Source organism: Drosophila miranda, chromosome 4 (assembly GCF_003369915.1).
Source record: "Drosophila miranda strain MSH22 chromosome 4, D.miranda_PacBio2.1, whole genome shotgun sequence".
Classification (NCBI taxonomy): domain Eukaryota; kingdom Metazoa; phylum Arthropoda; class Insecta; order Diptera; family Drosophilidae; genus Drosophila; species Drosophila miranda.
In genome coordinates this window covers 17223649-17242400 of record NC_046677.1, presented here as the reverse complement: position 1 = coordinate 17242400, position 18752 = coordinate 17223649, and the positions used below count along the sequence as shown (strand labels likewise).

General features: G+C 46.7%; 4 protein-coding genes and 1 long non-coding RNA gene across 5 annotated transcripts in view; 3 read left to right on the top strand and 2 right to left on the bottom strand.

Annotated features, from left to right (window-relative positions):
- Positions 1-3179, bottom strand: part of LOC108163475 (protein decapentaplegic) — a 34526-nt gene extending 31347 nt beyond the window's left edge. The window contains exon 1 of the mRNA XM_017298777.2: positions 2474-3179. The gene's annotated coding sequence lies outside the window, so the exon portion shown is untranslated. The remainder of the gene's footprint in view (positions 1-2473) is intronic.
- A 164-nt stretch (positions 3180-3343) lies between these two features.
- LOC117188771 lies at positions 3344-5452 on the top strand. Its single transcript, XR_004472834.1, has 3 exons — positions 3344-4642; positions 4926-5153; positions 5207-5452. It is a non-coding gene; the product is annotated as an uncharacterized LOC117188771 (long non-coding RNA).
- Positions 5453-8923: 3471 nt separating this feature from the next.
- LOC108163899 (glycerate kinase) lies at positions 8924-11277 on the bottom strand. The gene is made up of 2 exons (XM_017299422.2): positions 9970-11277; positions 8924-9911 (listed from the first exon to the last, which is right to left on the bottom strand). Exons 1-2 carry the CDS (start codon positions 11152-11154, stop codon positions 9582-9584), a joined length of 1515 nt encoding a protein of 504 aa, XP_017154911.2. The 5' UTR covers positions 11155-11277; the 3' UTR covers positions 8924-9581.
- A 2670-nt stretch (positions 11278-13947) lies between these two features.
- Positions 13948-15409, top strand: LOC108163947 (pancreatic triacylglycerol lipase). The gene is made up of 3 exons (XM_017299487.2): positions 13948-14115; positions 14172-14283; positions 14339-15409. The coding sequence occupies exons 1-3, from the start codon at positions 14085-14087 to the stop codon at positions 15345-15347; spliced, it is 1152 nt and encodes a 383-aa protein (XP_017154976.2). The 5' UTR covers positions 13948-14084; the 3' UTR covers positions 15348-15409.
- A 374-nt stretch (positions 15410-15783) lies between these two features.
- LOC108161166 (pancreatic triacylglycerol lipase) lies at positions 15784-16965 on the top strand. Its single transcript, XM_033392973.1, has 3 exons — positions 15784-15975; positions 16029-16790; positions 16854-16965. Exons 1-3 carry the CDS (start codon positions 15815-15817, stop codon positions 16963-16965), a joined length of 1035 nt encoding a protein of 344 aa, XP_033248864.1. The 5' UTR covers positions 15784-15814.
- Positions 16966-18752: the final 1787 nt, after the last annotated feature.

Here is an 18752-nt window from a genome sequence, read left to right as displayed (position 1 = left end):
TGGCACATTAGGTATACGCCGTGTGGTCCACCCACAGAACGAGATACCAAATACTCTGTATAGTCGTAGTCATAGTCGTGGAGTCGTGGCGAAACTACAAATTTTAGCATCTTCTGGGCAAACCTGTATGACAAGGTTCTCAAGAAGATGACCTTATACAATATATTTGAGAGAAGAAATAAAATAAAAGCAAAATTGATCAGTTTTCGATTTGACAGGCAGAAAGAGTTGCCAAAACGTTTTGTGGGACCACCTTGAAGTCGAGTTCATTCATCTTGGCTTAGATAAAAGTTGAGCACTGCGGGGGGGCCTGGGGTATCTGGATCTATACTAGATCTGGCACAACAGTCCCCCACTAACTTACGCAATGTGAATGATTTGATTCTATGCATAAGGCCCCGTCGAACGGCAGCCTGCAGTATCGGATATCATTCTCAATTGCCTTGGGGCGCCACATCAGGCGGAAATATTCCGACTGAGAATTGCCCAAACGGCAGACAGATCGGTGCAAAGTCCACGAGCAGCCGAGCAGCGCCAACCAGGCACCTGACTAGAGCTGGCATTAGTTGCAGTTGCCACCTGTCTCCTCTGGTGCATGCCACTGCCACAGCCTCCGGCCTCCAGCCACCAGCACCAGCCGCCACCCTCGCACCCTCGCACTCCGCTGCTCTGCTCTCCGTACTCCATGGAGCAATTCAAGTACAAGCGAATACCAATGAAAATATTTTTGTTGCTGGGTTGTTTGCATGGAAACGTGATAGCAAAAGTTGTTGCTGACCGGGCCAGGCTCTGCTTGTTGGTTGTTGGGCTGCTGGCTGCTGGCTGTTGCTGGTCGCATCTGCTTGTGGAATTTATTTATCGTTAAGAAATGCGTGTAAAATAAGTGAAACTATTGGGAGTCTCGTCTCGTCTCTCTCGTCTCTCTCGTCTCTCTCTCGCTCTGGCTCCATCCTTTCCCCACCGACTCCCATGTCCAGTGTGACCAGTTTCGTTTGCATGTAAGCCTTGGCGGTGGTGGCGGAGACCAACTAATGCCACCACTTTTGATAAAAATGTTGGCCTAAGCCAGTTACTGGTTGCGTCCGCCTCGGATGCTGATGACCAGTAGCCACTTTGCCCGCAGATGGTGGCGGTAAGGGGGATGGCAGGGGCAGGGGCAGGGGCGGTGCTGGGCAGCAAATTATTGCCGCATTGCTTAGTTGTTGTTATCAGCAACGTGATTTGCCAGGCCGGGCCCAGAGGAGATGGAGATGCCTATGGAGATGGAGCTCGAGATGGAGATGGAGATGGAAGCCAGCCTCAACTTTGCTGCTTCATTGCGTGCTCACGATTTTTATTTCGCTTTTTTGTCGAATTTCCGAAAGTGGTAGACCTTCATGGTCTCTTCGTCAGCTGTTGCTGCTGCTGGGGCTGCTGTTTAGTTTTGTTATCGGGTTTTATTTTCAGTGCTATCAATTTCACACCTAGCCAACGTGTTTTCAGCGAGATATCGTACTTTGTTTTTGCGTTTCACAAATGCACAAATGCACATTGCAATTAACAATCTAATTGAGCATTGTGCAGTCAGACTTTAACTCTGTTTCGGTGGGCTGCTCTGGTAAGCTCCCTCGGGGCTCCAATAAAACGTCAATTGATTAGCAAAGCAAATCAGCTGACGGCATTAAAACGATAGTCATAGATACAGGCCGAGGCACAGATTTCGATTCAGTTACAAATGTGGACCATGACTTGTGTGGGATCGCGTCTCTCGTTCTCGCTGTAGGGCTTATGCAATCGTGATCGATGTCGAATCCATAACAAAATAACAAAGTAAAGTGTAACCACGCCCAGCGGGCCCAGCCTGCCTTGTCTCATTTAATTATTCAATTAACCAAATGGCGTTATAAATTAGCGACTAGGAGGCATGGTCAAAGGGTTCCTGCCATGGCCAATGTCAGTGTCAGCCGCTAATTGTGATTTGTGTGGAATGCCGTTGATTTAGTTCATCATTTGTGGCGATGAATATTCAATTGACACTCGATATGCATTCGAAACTCACTCGCCCAAGATAAGGGCGCATAACGATGGAAGTGCACCCTTGCTGCCGCACAAAGAGGAGTCTTATGAAATTGTTGGGAGATTTTTCTAAACAGATTTGTACTCTCAATAGATCTGGGCTTTGCTGCAGTATGAATAATCGTATCGTAGGCCTGAAACTGGAGGATTTCCCATAATAATGATTCGCATACGTTGGCTCATTCCCTCCCCGCTTGTACCCTCTCCATGGTAGGCCTACACATATGTGTCGTAACTTCTTAGTGCCATGCTTTACCAGACCATTAAATATACTTTGTAATGCCACTGGCTGTTTCTAGAGCTCTCTCTCTCTCTCTCTCTCTCTCTCTCTCTCTCTCCAGAAATGGATTAGTTTCTCGGATTGGACACGCAGCCACCGTGGCGTATGCGCGTTATCCAGCTGAGGCCTGTCACTTACCTGGTGCACCTGCTGCACTTCGCTCAGTTACGCTCCAAAATCCACAAATCCTTTGGCTGAAACTGCAACAACAACCAATTCTGGCAGTTCACGAACGTTGCATACATTATATTCGTACGGGTGCGCGCAGAGGGGGCAGCATGGGATGGATATAGACAAGATTTTTTAACTTCGATTTTCGATTTCTTTGCGCTTTTTTTCGGTATGGAAATCACTGGCTTCACTTCACATGGCCCAGGCAAAGCTCAGACTTTGGCTATTAGCTTTTGGCTTTTACACACCATCACACACACACAGACACAGACACATGAATACAAAATCGACGACGACGACGACGACGAACAATCGCGGAACCCAACTCGAGGCGAGCTCTGAGGCGCTGAGGAGAGGACCGGAGAGGAGGGGCGCACAACGGATCGTATCGTATCGGATTGGATTGGATCGGAGAGAACTTTAAGAGCTGTTTACTGTTCTTAGGGCACAAGCTGCTATCTGTGACACTTGTTGCTGTTGCTGTCGTTGTCGTTCTCGTTCTCGTTGGGGCCTGCTGCAGCAGTCTTAGCTCTTATTTTCCGCGACTTTGTTCCGTTGGGGATATCCAAAAAAAATTATTAGAATATTCGAATATTCGAATGAGGCCTGGAGAGCCTGGAGTAAACAAATTTTTGATTTGGCGACAAGCCCAAATCGGAGGCGACGAACGTTTTTCGGTTCCGTACAACGAGCGTTGAGCGCAAAAAACTGAATGAGCGGCCTCAGCGGCCGAGGCAAGGCGAACAGGCAGCGCGAGGCAAAAGCGATCCGGAGCCGGAGCCGAGCCGAGCAGCAACACCAGCCCCAGCCCCAGTCCCAGTGCCAGCAACCGTGGCGAGCTAGTTAGTTAGTTTCGAGCTCGTAGTAGTGAGAGTCGATCGGCAGACTCACACACACGCACACGCACACACACACGCACACTCTCCTGAATATATAGTATGTATGTATATTAGCCCTACGCACACCATCACAAAGTCGCACAGTATCAAGTTGCTTAAGTCGCTCAAAGCGCCATTTAAGTTGAGTAATTAAAACAAGCGGCACATTTGCATGTGTCTGTATGTGCTCACACAGATACGAGTGATGCCTTGCTTGTGTGTGTGTGTGTGTGTGTGCGATTAATTATTAATCAAGCCAAACAAAAAAAATAAAAACAACACCAGCCCAAGAAACAATAACAAACAAGTCAGAGTCAGAGTCAGAGTCAGAGTCAGTCGGACAGCTGAAGACAATTACAATATTTCAACTCTCTCAGTCTCCATCTCCATCTCAGTCTCAGTCCCAATCCCCAGTCCACGTCTCCGTCGCCATCTCAGGCACAGATCTCGGCTCGACTTTCTTTGGTCTCTCTGGCAGAGCTGTTACATATTTAACTTTTCGGCTGCCTGTTGCCGTCTCAACTGGTTCGGTTTATTTTTGTCTCTGGACGGGCTCTTCAAGAGTGCAGCGTTGCTAATGCAAATCTAAGTTGATTGCAAAATGCTTAGAGACGGAGTAGATCGGTTTTTCGAGGCGCTGCCAGACTGTTTTTCCGAGTGATGGATACCAGAGATACTGGAACAATCATAGTAATAGTTTCTAAGAGGAAGATACATTTATTACATTAATTATACATTTATTCTGGATAAAATTGCTGGCAGTTTTGGAGAAGCTTTTCATAGGCAATCATAGAACCTTATCTCTGCGAAAAACTCTGTAAATTAGATGGATACCATACCACCTACATAGGGTTACGTTTTTCCCCTCTCAGTGGGTTCGGCACATTAACCATCCGCCATGTTGGCACACACGCAAATTTTCACCTGTCTGGCAGCACTGGCTGGCCAAATCAATGCAACATGCTGCAACTGGCTGATCTTGTGGCCGTTGTTGTTGCAACGTAATTAAAATATTGCACTTGTTACTTTTCCCAGTTGCTGCCACTCGTGCCCCTTCTCTGGATGCCTCTCGCGGGCACTCTCTCGCTCTTACATTGTTTTTGCTGCTGCAACAACACGAAAAAATAGCAAAAACCACAGCGAGGAGAAAAAGCACAACAAGCATGCTGACAACATCGACTCCATCGGTCGCTGTGTCGTGTATTAAAACTTGTTCATTGGAATTTTCTAATAAATCAATAAACGCAGACAACACATTGTAAGTGGAGGGGCCCCCGGGAGTGTGGGGAGAGGGCTGGGGAGAGGGCTGGGGAGGGGAGGGAGGCTGCTGCTGCGTTGTCTTGGCACACAGCTGGCGGCATCAACAGACGGACGGACAGTCGGACAGGGGCACAGGGGCACAGACGGATGGACAGGGGCACGCATCTCGCAGATTGCGCATTTTAAAAATAGCCGACGCATTTTTTTGAGGTTATGGAAAATTTTTGTTGTTACGAGTATTTCTTTTTGTTTTTTCCTTTCCAACTCAATCGAGATTGTAGGCTATGGCCAGGCAACATCAGCAACAGCAGCATTGACACTTTCCCGCAATTGTAATGCAGTTTGGCGACTGGCAGTTCCGTAAATAAAGCGAATGGGAAGTGGACTGGACACAACAATCAGCCAGAAACAATCAATCAAAGTGCCTATAAATCGATGCAATACCGTTACTCTTTGTAAAGGGCGACAGATTCTTAACTCAATTTAGCCAGGATCCAAGGATCATCCAGGTAGATATTATTGTTCCTATAACTCCTCACCTTTATAGTGCTTTTTCTTATAGATCCTCTATAGAATATTACACCATTTAGATGCGATAATAAACGAAACAAAAGAGAAATTGTTCTGGCTGATTTTCACCGTTTGTTCGTATCGCCGGGGCAACATTGTTGCCACTAAATTTTCCATGTTCCAGCTTGATATGCTAATAAGTTCTAATAGCTTTCGATTTGGCCCGCTTTACATGCGACGAGTCCGTTCGGCACATTCTAAATGTAAATAAAATGGAAATTCCTTTGAGTGGCACCAGAAAGAGGCACCAAGAAAGAGAAAAAAAAAACTTGTAGAACAGGAGGAGGCACTTGTTGAGAACTTGGCTGCCTTGTTAAACGAGCCTGCAACACCCAGCAGCAGCAGCGGCAGCGGCAGCCACAACAGCAACAATAAACAATGTTGCAATGCTTAATTATTTCAGCGGCAAGGAATTCCTCGGCGCAAACTTGAACTGCTTCTGGATTGTGGATTGTGGATGCTGCCTTCGTTACAGCTCTGGCCTGTTGCTGCCACAGCACGCTGTGTTTGTGGCAGCCTCGCTTACTGTGCCCAAGCGTTGAGGCAGAGGCAGAGGCAGCAACTCGATTGCGAGGCCTGCCACTTGAGGTCGTCTGCTGGGCTGCTGAGGCGGAGAGCGCAGACCATCTCAGTCACGTTGGTCAACGGCACCGCGGCGTCTGTGGCCAAGACCCTTCTCGCTGTTGCTGTTGTTGTTGCTGTTATTATTGCTGCTGCTGCCTTTGCAGCCGTGGTCTGCCGCACCTATTTGTAATGCACTAATGGTCTCGAGCCGAGAGGCAGCCAACTGAGTGCTCAGAGCCGGCCAAAGAGCAGATTGACATTAAGCTGCCCATTCGGTATATGAATAGATCAATACCCATGATAAATGCCAGGTGGGAGGATGAAATTATCATTGCCATCCCCATTAGTTGCCATGGATAATCGTTCATGTTGTACTGCTGCACGATCATTAGTATATCTTCAGAGTTTATACACCCTATCCTCTAAATCTGTAACTAGTATCATTTTATACCAGTTTAGTCAATTGATTCAATCCCCTGATATGTGCTACCAATAGGGAGTTCTCCTATAACTACTATATTTCTTGATCCTTTTCCTTCTGTGGATGATTCAGCTACAAAAGTTGTAAATCTTTAATTAAAACATTGTCATTTCCAAGATCTGTGAATTGCCAATGTTTGCTTGAACCATCCATCTTCTCTGTCCATCTTGATCTCACTGAGAGTTTCATTGTCGGGCAGAGATCGCTGTACTGCAACTGTCGAATTTTCGAAAAAGAAACAAAAACACAAAAACTTTAACCAGCATGTGCTTCAAATTAAGAGATTCCATCTGAAGATCTCTGCCGATGATTCATGGGGGGTTAGTCAAGCCGATTTCGAAGTAATGCAAATATGCAAATTGCGATCTTGCTTGCCATTCGGTTTTCTGTATATTTTGTGCCCTCAACTAAGGCAGGCCACAAAGCGCTAATTGAACTTTGCCTATATTATATTTGCTCGGAGTGAACTTTGCCATTGTCTAGACAAATTAAGAACAGAACAACGAAATTTATGCATGTCGCTACACAGTGCGAACATTGTTTAATTGCCCGCTTTGGGGCCACTTGGCGTATGCGCAATGTTCGGCGTGATGTATGGTATGCTCTACGCGTGTGTCTGTGATAAGCGTCGTCAGTTTGTCTGGCAATGATCAGAGAGAGAGGCAGCAGCTGCCGCTACTGCCGCTGCTGGGACTTCTGGGGCTGCTGGGGCTTCTGGGGCTGCTGGGGCTTCTGGGGCTGCTGGGGCTTGGGTGTGATGTCATAAGTCAACACTTCTATGGTGGAGTCTATGCTGGGGAACGCGATTGCGATGGCAATCGAATCGGGGATCGTTAATTAAAATTTCCAGCGAGTACTTCATTAGCATCATCGCCAGCATCGGATCGGTTGCCACGCGTTGCCGGGTATCTCAGCTGCCGCCTTACCGCCTTGCCGCCTTACCGCCTTGCCGCGCTCCAATGCTTAATTAATAAATCAACGCGACACTTGCACTCCATGGCCGTATCTGTTGCTGTTGCTGTTGCTGTCGCTGCCTCGGCGTGCTGCTGCTACTCGATGGGAAGATGGGTACCAGACGATTCTCTACACTGAGATTGTTGCCATGCTCTATGCACGGGCAGACAAATTGACGCGACATTCCACAGCTGCGACTGCTGCTGCCCCAGCTCCAGCTCCGGCCATGTGGGAGGATGAGGCGGAGTTGATGGTGGTCACTGGCTAATAATAATGTTAAATATAGCAGCTGCTGATGATCGTGATGACGATGATGATGATGATGGCATGTAAGTGGAAGAAAACGGAAGCGGAAGTGTTTCTAATCGCCATATGTAGATCTGAGAGTGGGCGGAGCCGCCCGACAAGTAGGCAGCGCTTAATTAATGTACTTGTAATGTGAACGTCAAATCGGGGCACAGATGACGACTACTTCAATTCAAAATGCTTCTGAAGAGGAGTGTATGTGTATATTAAAGATTTACGATTAAAGTTACGATAATCTATTTAAATTCGAGCGGAATTAGCCTTAGTTAACGTTCTTATTTAGATTATTCCTCTGAAATATCCATTTCTTGATATATTTAACTTTTTCTTCTTTTACGAGCATATTATTTAAATGATCACGTGCCAGTCTGCTATGAAACTACACGTATTCAAGCTGGCTACTATGAAATTGTTTCTAGTGTGCTGGCTGCTACCACACAATAAGCTACCAGCTATGAATCTTGTAAGGGTGGCTAGTATGAAACATTAAGCTAGATGCTATACAACTCTTAAATTTTGCTGTAAACTCGAATATTTTGTAAAGATATTTATAGTGTGCCGCTATATATACACCCAGTAGAATATGTTTTGAACCAATGTTCCCATGAGAAAAATGGATAGGATGGGATGCAGTCAGTACAATGCGTTATGGAATAGAATAAGCTGCGGAGCCCTAACCCGATCCCAAAGGGTAAGAGTAAAACATGCTATCAAAACAGGGAAAACCCCAATATAAATCCTGAATAAGTCCTAAATAAGTCAATCAGTTGGGCAAACCCAACAGGACAAGATTCTATGGATTGAAAATCTCGAAACCTTTCCACAAACTTTAAAATCGATGGCCCTGGTACTTGTACTCATAATTTTAAATTATTTTATAAACATTTATGTATATTAATTATTATAATTATTGAGTATAACTAAGACAAATGGTTATGGGAGAGACTTTGTGCCAATGATTAATCGTACTTGAGATACGTGACTATATGTTATCGATCATCTCCTGATATAGCTAATACATTCCATTCCCTAATGGGCACTCCGCCGCTCATCTGCGCAAATGACACTGATATCTTGTTTGTATGCATCATCACAAAGAATAATATAGATTTAAGGGAATCAGAAGTTAGTCATCTCTGTGCAGGCGAGTGCAGCTAATAACAAGTCTAATCGAGCAAAAATAGCACAAGAGGGACAGGCGAATGTGATTATTTAATAATGGTGGCAAATGTGCGGAAAAGTAATTATACTCTAGACAGCAGAGCTCCGCGTAAACAATGAAAAGCGCTGATAGATAGAGGGAAACCAAACAGTAACAGAAACGAATCAGAATTAGAATCAGAATCAGAAACAGAAACAGAAAAAAAATCAAGCAATTAGAAAACTATGCACTCAAAGTGTTAGTTAGGTTAGTGAAAATTGCTATATTCCAACTGGGCGCGCGTCGCGTTTTAGTTTTCTAGATGCTAAAAATAACACAAAATAAAAAACAACAAATAAATTTACATTTTTAATTGCAATTATCGCTGGCTATTGTTGTAGTTGCTGCTGGAGCTGCTGCGACTGTTGCTACTGTTTGCCTTTGGCGTTTCGAACAATTAAGATGATTTATTAGCAGCGCATTTTTATGAGACGCAGTACAAAGGAGCGGAATGGAGCGGCTTGGAGCCCGGACATTGCACAAATATATTTATGCTTTATAATAATCGTACATATAAATTGATTTATCACATCTGCCACTGCCGGATAATTATAATCAAGACAATTGATGCCGAAAATGTCTAAATGCCTTGCTGATCTCGTAACAGGGGAATGACTAAGTGGAGAGCTAATTGCCATTTATGCTGTCACTCCGTAGGCTCTCGGTCTCGGTCTCGGAGCATAAAGATCTCGAAACTATTTGAATTTGAGTGAATATTAAAAATGTTAATGAAAAAAGTCGTAAAATTTGATAGACAAAAATTAAAGAGGAAAATCGTAAAAACAAATTTAAACGATTATTGCCCGTCTGCAGTTCAAGAGCAGCTATATTAACGAATTGCCCTACATACATCCCACTCCACTATGGGACGACGAGCAAGTGTAGATCCATCACATTGGTTCCTGTGTGGCCAGTGTGCACGTGGTACTGGCCACCCGAGAGATTCCTATAGAAGTTGTAGCTGTCGCAGTTGCGCAGGATCTCGGCCAGTTCATCCAGGGTGTGATTGGCCAGAAATGAATCAATGACGCTGCTTTCTCCAAAGGCGCCAGCCGCATCTGTGGGTCCATCAATGCCATCTGTCCCGGCACTCAGGAAGGTGCAGTCAGGCAGAGTTTTATCGCGATGTAAAGTCTGTGACATCAGCAAGGCCAAGTGCTGACTACGGCCACCCACACCTTGACCCGTGACCTGAAAAACATAACATTAATGGGATTTCAAACTGGATTTTAAAAATCTTTCTACAAACTTTGATGACTGGCTCGCCACCACAAATGAGCAGCAACGGCATCTTACTGCTCAAGTGCTGTTCTAAGGCCGCCTTGAATCCCTGGAAGCTGTCTTCTCCGAAGGCATACTTCTTCTTCAGCTGCTCCTCAAAGAGGCCATACTGCCTGGCCTCCTGTATGCCCTGCAGCAGACGCTGATAGTCGTCTGCCACTTGGCCTACGTCACCCTGTACAGAACAGCTTAGGACGCAGGGAATGTATCCTAGTTTGGCAGCCTGTTGGGCTGCCGTTGAGGTAGCTATGGCATTGCTACCCACCACATAGACATTGTGCTTGGGTAGCAAAGGGTTGTCTTGCTTGTCCGACACCTCAAAGACATTTTGAACTTCCGCAGAGAGCTCTTCCCACACTTGGTGCCTCTTCAGAACCGCAACTGCGGATTCTCCACTGACTGGTTGGATGGTGGGGCCACAGGCGATCAGCTCCAGAGGATCTCCTATTATATCGCTCAGGACAAAGGTAACCAACAGTCCCGCATTGCCAGCAAACCTTGCCAAACGGCCTCCCTTGATGTCCGAGCATGCAATGCGCACCGTGTTGAGCTCCTGTATGCTGGCTCCACGCCTCATCAGCTTGTCTGCTATATTCCGCTTGTCGGTGAGGTTGAGGGGAGCTCTAGGAAGCGGCAGCAACGCAGACCCGCCTCCTGAGACAAACACAAAGAGCACATCTTGGGGAGTCATCTTCTGGGCCACCTTCTTGATAGCTTCGGCTGCCTTTGAGGCCGTTTCATCAGGCAAATTGTTGGGTGCTCCCTCGTAGATGGCCAAACCCTTGCCGATGTGTTGGTCAGCCCGTCCGCAGTCCGTGCGCAGTCCGTTTGCAGTCTGGACTAGCTCCTGAAACTGGCTCAGGGTATTCACAGGCACGCTAAGAACGCCGCCGGCAGAGTACTTGCCCAAGTCCATATGGACTTTGTTGGCCATGCCCAGCACGGCCTTGCCGAATCCCACTATGTGACATTTCTTCCCGCTAATGTCATGATGTTCTCCGTTCAGTTTGATGCAGATTCCTCCGCAATTCTCAATCCTCTGCGGCCGCAAGTCGAAGCTGTGGAAATCGGCGAAAATCTTCTCCGGATGCACAGCGTTCACCGCCTGTGCGAAGACCTGTCGCATGTGCTCCCATGTTTGTCGTTTGCCCATTATGTAACCCGTTATTGTCAGCACTGATGATCATCAGCGATGCTAAAAATCTAGTTTTACTTATCATTTTTGCAAACAGTTGTTGTACAGTGCAGGGGCGTGCGGGGTGGAATGGATCAATGGATGTAGGGTTGTCACACACCCACACCTTGCATATTTTTAAACTTCTTTTAGTATTTTTTGGCATTTTCTAGCATTTTCCAGTGTTTACAGTATCCAGTATATTCTTATGACGCGTTATGGACTCACCTCATTTCCAGTATTTTACTGTGTTCAGTATTTTCTTATGACGCGTTATGGACTCACCACGTTTCCAGTATTTTACTGTATCCAGTATTTTCCCATGACTCACCTCGTTGTGCTAATACCCCTATGTAGGAATCGTGTAGAAAAGCCATTTATACGGCTTGCCGAGACTAAGTTTTTTTTTAAATAATTATAATAGGTAGTAATAATTTTTAAAAAATTACCTAAACCAATTCTATCATTAGATAATTCTTTTTTGTGAACCACTGAGGGAGACGAACATCGATGGCTTTCATGGTGTGAGGAAGAACTCCACACAAGTACATTGTGAAAGGGATATACATACATAAGGGTGGCGGCGGCTTTTGAATTTCTGCCAAAATTTTAAGCACCAGGAAAATATAAACTTGTGAATCATAGTAGGATTTCTTTTATTTGTATTGGCTTTGTTATAAATACGTTTTTGGGCAGTCAGGTCTCATAACATTTTGGAACTTCAACCCGATAACATCGTTTTGTTTTTTATTTTATTTTTTTAAATTTTACAAAAAATTGAATTCTCAAATTTTACAAAAAATTTAATTCTCAAATTTTACAAAAAATTTAATTCTCAAATTTTAGTTAGTCAAAATTTAAGTAGAGATGAAATTCTCAGACGGCGCGTCATAGTTCGTCTTCTCTTTGTCGGACACAAGTTCTTGCGAGCCTCATTCTACGGAAAGAGGCATTCTCCAGTTCCACTCCTGTTGGTGTTTGGGTATGGTATTGATTGTGGATCATAAGTAAAACAAACAAATTATTATGATCGCCCATCGTAATAGGCATATCCCCTAGGCTAAACTTGGAGGTGGCAGGAAGGCTGAAGATCGCAATGGATGAAGGGGAGAATGCAATTCCACAGAACTGTGTGCCTTTCAGCTTGCTTAAAACCACGGTGAGCGTGAAAAAGACATGAGAACGAGATGATGTCGTTTGTTGGCCGACCGGCAGAGCCACGCAATAGATGACCGGTAACGTCACGGGCAGAATTGACCTCTAATTCGGTGAGACCGGTCATCACTTTCTGCTTCTGCATCTCGCGAATGTCCACGGCGGCCGTACTCGCTCTTTCGGCGAGAAAACATCAAAGAACTGCTCCTGTTATAGTTCCACAAAGGAGCAGGTCACTTTGAACTTGTATTCCTCCTGCAGTTCGGCAATATAACTAAATGCACTGACATCGAGCTGGTATCGTCGATGGACATCTTCTTGACCGGTTTGGTGGATTCGCAGTGAAGAAATTTACAAATGTACAATTTACAAAACTAATAAACAGCACACTATTAACTACGGAATATGCATAGCCAGCTTCGATTGTTCAAATTTGTATCGTAGCCTGTCTACAGTGAAACTGTCGATCTGTTGTTATTAATCAATTCCGACGACGACAAACGTCTTCCATCTGCAAAGCCGCCGCTGGTTCCACTGCCAATAAGTTCCGGCTCCAAGATTCATCCTGTAACCCCGTAATCCAACTGACAGGAGACAGAACCTTTTCTAGAAGATCCGAGGCTCGAATTGCTTCCCTCTTTAAAGACTCTTTTGTCCAACATTTGTTGAGTAGGCTGGGAGTTTCCCATTTTCTATGAGCTACCTCATTTCCCATTTAGACTCACACGCTAGAAAAAGTATACAAAACACAAAATCATAAAAAGTGTTTTCGAAATTTTAAAGATTCCAAATTCTAAACCATGGAAAGCCATCGAGTAGAGAACTTGTGCATTGTTGGCGTCGGTGCGATTATGCACTTGAGCAATCTGAGCGTCATTTCGAACCTCAATAACAAAGTCACGATGCTCGTGCCGAACGCAGCTTCCTTGCTGGTGGCTGTGTCCTTGCTCTCCTTGGTAACTCAATGGCGGCCTGTCTGGATCAGCTCGGTGGCATCGACTCGATCGCAACAAATGTTCCTACTGCTGCTGGAGCTGATCGTCATCATGGGCCTGGTGGAGTTGATGATGGTGCAGATCTGGGTTCCGATGCTCATCGCGCTCAATACTGTGTGCGGTTACATTTCCCACGACCTCCTGATGTCCAACAATCAATACCTGGTGCGCCATACCCCACATTTTGCCTACTGGATGCGTTGTCAGGCCTTCTACCTGGCCCGCTTCCTTCTGGCCCTCGCCGTTGCCTCCGGAATCTTCTTGTCCCAGGGCTGGCAGTCGGACATACTGAAATTTTTTCAGAAACCTGCCATTAGAGCTGGTGCCACCACACAAGAACCAGCTATCGAGGAACGCAGAGTGAGTCGGCTTACACGTGGAGCTCGATACAAGCCATTGGACGGCGGTCAAGAACTAGAAAAAGAGTCGAACTGCTAGGAAGTGGGAAGCCAAACTTTAGTGACTTCATATTCTTGTATATACTTTGTTATTTTATGCGAAAAGTACATTTTTGGATCGAATTTTCTAATTGAGCCGTCTCGAAGTCCACGCGAGTGCCGACAACTTTCGTTCTCTTTTGACACCAATTGTAGTTGTTTAGGCACACGCCTACTGCTTTCCACCTGTGTGGGTGCTTATATATGCCGCCGCCGGAATCAATTGGCTCTAGCCAGATCGCGGAACTAGATAATCGGTTGCCTTTAAATAGCACCAACTTTCGATGGCGGGAACACAGTCGGTCTTAGAAATTTTGGCGCAATGCTGCTTATGGCGTGGCTCTCCCTGCTGGGTAAGTCGGGCAATCGGATTCGGATGAACCTCCATTTATTAGGACTCTTTGAACAGCATTCGTTTGGTTGGGGGAAGGCAATCCTCTGGTCGGACTGTTCGACCCGGCCTGCTTTGTGATGCGTGGAGAGTGTCCCAATAAAAATGTTACCTTCTGGCTGTACTCCAAGTAAGTAGCTGTCGCTGCCGCTATTTCTGCACCCACTCAGAGACGTCTACTTTAGATCAACTCGGGATAGTCCTATCCTGCTGGATCCGCTCGATCTCAATCCCTGGGACTTTCAGCCTCCGCGCCCTCTGAAGATACTCATCCATGGATACACGGGCTATCGAGACTTTGCCCCGAATTCCTTCATCCGGCCAGTGCTGCTCGACCACGAGGATGTCTATGTGATCTCCATTGACTATGGACCCCTGGTGCGCTATCCCTGCTATGTTCAGGCGGTGCAAAACGTTCCTCTAGTCAGCAAATGTCTGGCGCAGCTCATCAACAACCTGGTGGACCGGGGCATAGTTCAGAATGAGATGATCCACCTGATTGGTTTCAGTCTAGGCGGCCAGGTGGCGGGTCAGGCCACCAATCATCTGAAGCGAAAGTTGAAGCGGATTACGGGACTGGACCCGGCCAAGCCGCTCTTCATCCTGGGCAGTGATACGCGCCGCTTAGATGCTGGCGACGCAGAGTTCGTGGATGTCATCCACACGGATGTTCTGGGTCGAGGAATGCTCCGTTCAATGGGCCATGTAGACTTCTACCCCAATTTCGGACCCCAGCAGCCGGGCTGCATGGAGGAGAACCCCACCGATCCCGGGAGCTGCAACCATGAGAGAGCTCCCCGCTTTTATGCCGAGTCCATTAACTCCACCGTAGGTTTCTGGGGTCGCCAGTGCTCCAGTTGGTTGGTCCACCTCATCGGACTCTGTTCTACCCGCGCCCCCCAAGCCCTGATGGGCTACCACGTCGCAGAGGACGTGAATGGCTCGTTCTTCCTTAAGACAGGCAGCGATACACCCTATGCCCTGGGAAAAATGGAGGACGTGGACAACAGCAGGCATCTGGCCAAGTTTCGGCTGAGTCCAGAGCACAACGAAGTCGACCATGACTTTGAACCACAGCTGCTGGAGGCCTTCCTCGAGTTGGACGAACCCGAGAACCATCTGAAGACAGATCTGGATGATCTCGAGAAGCAACTGATTTGGAAGGATCAAGCGGAAGACGAACCTTTGTCATAGGATCATTTGTGATTACTCAAGTAAACTCGGATAGTGTTAAATATAGTTTATTTCAAATAATTATTAGAAATCTAATGTCTTTTCTTTTTCCAAAAGTTGATTTAGGCAAGTACCTTCCGCAGCTGCGAATATACATAGATATACTATATTTATCCAACAACACTAAAGCCATGTATATTCTCTGTGCATCTCGTTGATCTACCTCGTTCTCGGAACTTCAATGTCAGCTTCTAATGCTTAAACCTGCCCGCAGAAAGCTCCCAACCCAACCGAATCCAGCCCGGCACCGGCACCCACCTTGACCCACTGGCTAACCCTACCCCCCCTTTTGGAAACCTTGACTCTTTTATCAGCAAACCTGCACGTTATATGGGCCCTCATTTCCTATGCAATTTTCAATGTTAGGCCTGGCAAATTTAATAGAATTGGCGTTAGAGTGTGGGCGTAGAGCAGTTTAGACACTTGCAATGAGCGAATATCGCTGGAATGGGTGCCACCTCCTCCTGGCACTTCTAATCTTTGGATACACCGGAGCGGAGACGGAGCTGCGTGGACTATTGCCCGAACTGTGCGTCTTTGCGGAGCAGAAGTGTCCGAATCCTCGCATTACCTTTTGGCTCTACACAAAGTGAGTTGGGATTTCGCATTGGAGGAAGTATAATCAAGCCAGACTGTTCCCAGCCACACCCGTGATCAGCCCGTGGAAATAGACCCCCTAGATCCCCAGGCGGAGCTCTTTGAGCCCAGTCTACCCCTAAAAATACTCATACACGGCTTCATCGGCAGTCGGGATCTGACGCCCAATCTGGAGGTGCGGGATGTCTTGCTGCAAACGCAGCCCGTCCATGTCATTTCCGTGGAGTATGGGAGTCTGGTGCGTTTTCCGTGCTACTTTCCCTGGGCTGTCACCAATGCTCCCATTGTGTCCGAGTGCCTGGCTCAGCTAATAGGCAATCTCTTGACAGCCGGCATCTACAAACGGGAGGACATACACTTGATTGGGTTCAGTCTGGGGGCTCAGGTGGCGGGCATGGTGGCCAACCATGTGGACGAGCCCCTGGCTAGGATCACTGGCCTGGACCCAGCTGGGCCTGGCTTCATGATGCAGGCCTCACTGCGCCAGAAACTCGACCCCAGCGACGCGGACTTTGTGGACATCATACACACCGACCCCTTCTTCTTCTCCATGCTGCCGCCGATGGGGCATGCGGACTTCTACCCCAACCTGGATCAGCTGAACCAGCGGGGCTGCAGCTACGTGAGCTCTTGGCGCTTCTACAACTGCAATCACTACCGCGCGGCCGTCTACTACGGGGAGTCCATCACCACCAGCAAGGGATTCTGGGCCCAGCATTGCGGCGGGTGGCTGGACTTCTTCTCCCAGCGCTGCAACCAATACTCGAACATGCCCAACACTCAAATGGGATACTTTGTCTCGGAGAAGTATGTGCACACAATTTGCCTTCCCCCTTTCCCTTTAAGTTCTCTCTTATGTATCCCTTTCAGCGCCATCGGTTCGTATTTCCTCACGACCCATGAGGTTTCCCCCTTTGCCAAGGGACCCTTGGTGGATGTGGAAATGGATGTGGCAGAGCTTCACAGTTCACAGCCAGCTTAAAATAAAAAAGCGTTAAAAATACCACACAAAATACCAGAAAAAGCTTTCATTCCAGAGCGAGCTTCGGCCAACTTATTTTGGGGAAAGCTCTAACACGAAAGACTGAAGACACGAACTCAGGCTGCAATCACTCGAGAGAGCTCAAGCAGAGCGCACACGCTCGGATTCGGCGACCGTACCGCACCAAGATAGTGTTCGTATCACTTTGGAAACACCCGCGCGTGCCCGCAAAAAATATAAAAGAAGTGAAGAAAAAATTGATTCAGTTTCTGCTGGGGCAGCCGGAATTATGCCTCGCCAGCTTCGTCGTCTCGCCGTGCACTGAAATCGAAATCGAGTCCAATGACCAGCTCTCAAGCTGGTGCCTGTGAAAGAGTGTACACCTTTGGCTAGCCAAGAAACCATACTGCAGGCCTTGACCCATAGCCTGTAAAGAGCTGAACCGCGTCTCAGTGCGGTTATATAATCAAATTGCGAATTGCGAGTAGCCCAAACGCAAAGTGAATACTAAGGAGCCCAAGAAAATGCAGTTAAAGAAACCAAGAGCACTCGTGGGTTCATCTGGCCTGCTGCAGTTCCTCCTCCTGATTAGTGCTACACTCTGCCGCCTGGAATTCGCCGGTTCGTATGTGCAACGAGTGCTAAAAGAAACTGAAATCTGAAATCTGAAAAGAAACAGCCAAAAGAGAGACAGACATTTACGTTAAACTTTTACTTTCGCCCTGGTGCTGGTGCTGGTGCTGGTTGGAACCTATATTTTTTGGCCATGCCTGAATTGGTTTGTGCCCTGGCCTTTCTTTTGGGCCTGTCATTGTAGATTTGTTGGCTGTTGGCTGTTGTCTGTTGGCGGTTAGCCGCTCCGTCTGCTGTGGCTGCTGGGGCTGCGGCTGTTGACACTTAAAATTTGCGTTAACCGCCTAAACAGTGGGCATAAATTTCATTTTTATTTTTAAACACGGGCAGTTGCACAATGCTTATGAGTTTCTTTTGGTTTTCCGCGGAGTCATCCCGTGTTGACCTTGCCTCAAATACTGTTTATATAAAAGCATAAATATTTCCAAAACACTTTTTATAAGCACTTGTAATGTTGTTGCTCTAACAACTACTTGAAAGTTTTTACTGCCTTTGCCGGCCATTGATATTGGTCACGTCACGCATATTTTGTCACGGCTCATCCCGCGCACAAATGTTGCCTTTGTTTATCACGGCTTGACTCTGGTAGTCTCTTGCCAAGTTAATTAATGGCATTGGCTACCGTTTATGCTGCTGGCCGAATGCTCTGGAATTTCTCACAATTCGTGTCTTTAATTTATATTCATATTTATATACCCTGCACCTTGACACTCTTGGTTGCTGTTGCAATATTTACTACTCAGCCAAGTTATATGGCTGCTGATGAAGGTGTCATAGCCATACATTCCCAGCCCTGGCCGGCTAGGGTCTTGCTGGGGCCGGCTTACGGGGCGTATGCGCATTGCCGGAGTGCCGAAGTGCCGGAGTGCGTGCCATTGCCATGGTCAGGGGCAGGGGATGAAGGATTTTAGGCAGGTTAATGCCGGGGCAATTATCATTCAAGATTGCAGGTTAATGAACACACTCCGAGCACTGGCCACATTCATAAAGTAGGTCACAGAAGCCAACGTATAATTGAAAGTTGGGTAATTTTTCAAGAATTTTTAACACGAGTATACTTGTATGATTGCTCAGTCGAAGCAATCAATTTAAAATCTTAAGGTTATGGCACACAAATCCCAATTCCAGTATCGGTTTCAAGCCAATTGGCCAAT

Bases quoted from the DNA above. Each gene is read 5' to 3' on its own strand.
- LOC108163899 (XM_017299422.2), bottom strand. From the start codon at position 11,154: ATGGGCAAACGACAAACATGGGAGCACATGCGACAGGTCTTCGCACAG. The intron at 9,912-9,969 runs GTTTGTAGAAAG...TATGTTTTTCAG, and splicing joins GTGGCGAGCCAGTCATCAAA to GTCACGGGTCAAGGTGTGGG.
- LOC108163947 (XM_017299487.2), top strand. From the start codon at position 14,085: ATGCTGCTTATGGCGTGGCTCTCCCTGCTGG. The intron at 14,116-14,171 runs GTAAGTCGGGCA...CTCTTTGAACAG, and splicing joins GGCGTGGCTCTCCCTGCTGG to CATTCGTTTGGTTGGGGGAA. The intron at 14,284-14,338 runs GTAAGTAGCTGT...CGTCTACTTTAG, and splicing joins ACCTTCTGGCTGTACTCCAA to ATCAACTCGGGATAGTCCTA.
- LOC108161166 (XM_033392973.1), top strand. From the start codon at position 15,815: ATGAGCGAATATCGCTGGAATGGGTGCCACCTCCTCCTGGCACTTCTA. The intron at 15,976-16,028 runs GTGAGTTGGGAT...GACTGTTCCCAG, and splicing joins ACCTTTTGGCTCTACACAAA to CCACACCCGTGATCAGCCCG. The intron at 16,791-16,853 runs GTATGTGCACAC...TATCCCTTTCAG, and splicing joins GGATACTTTGTCTCGGAGAA to CGCCATCGGTTCGTATTTCC.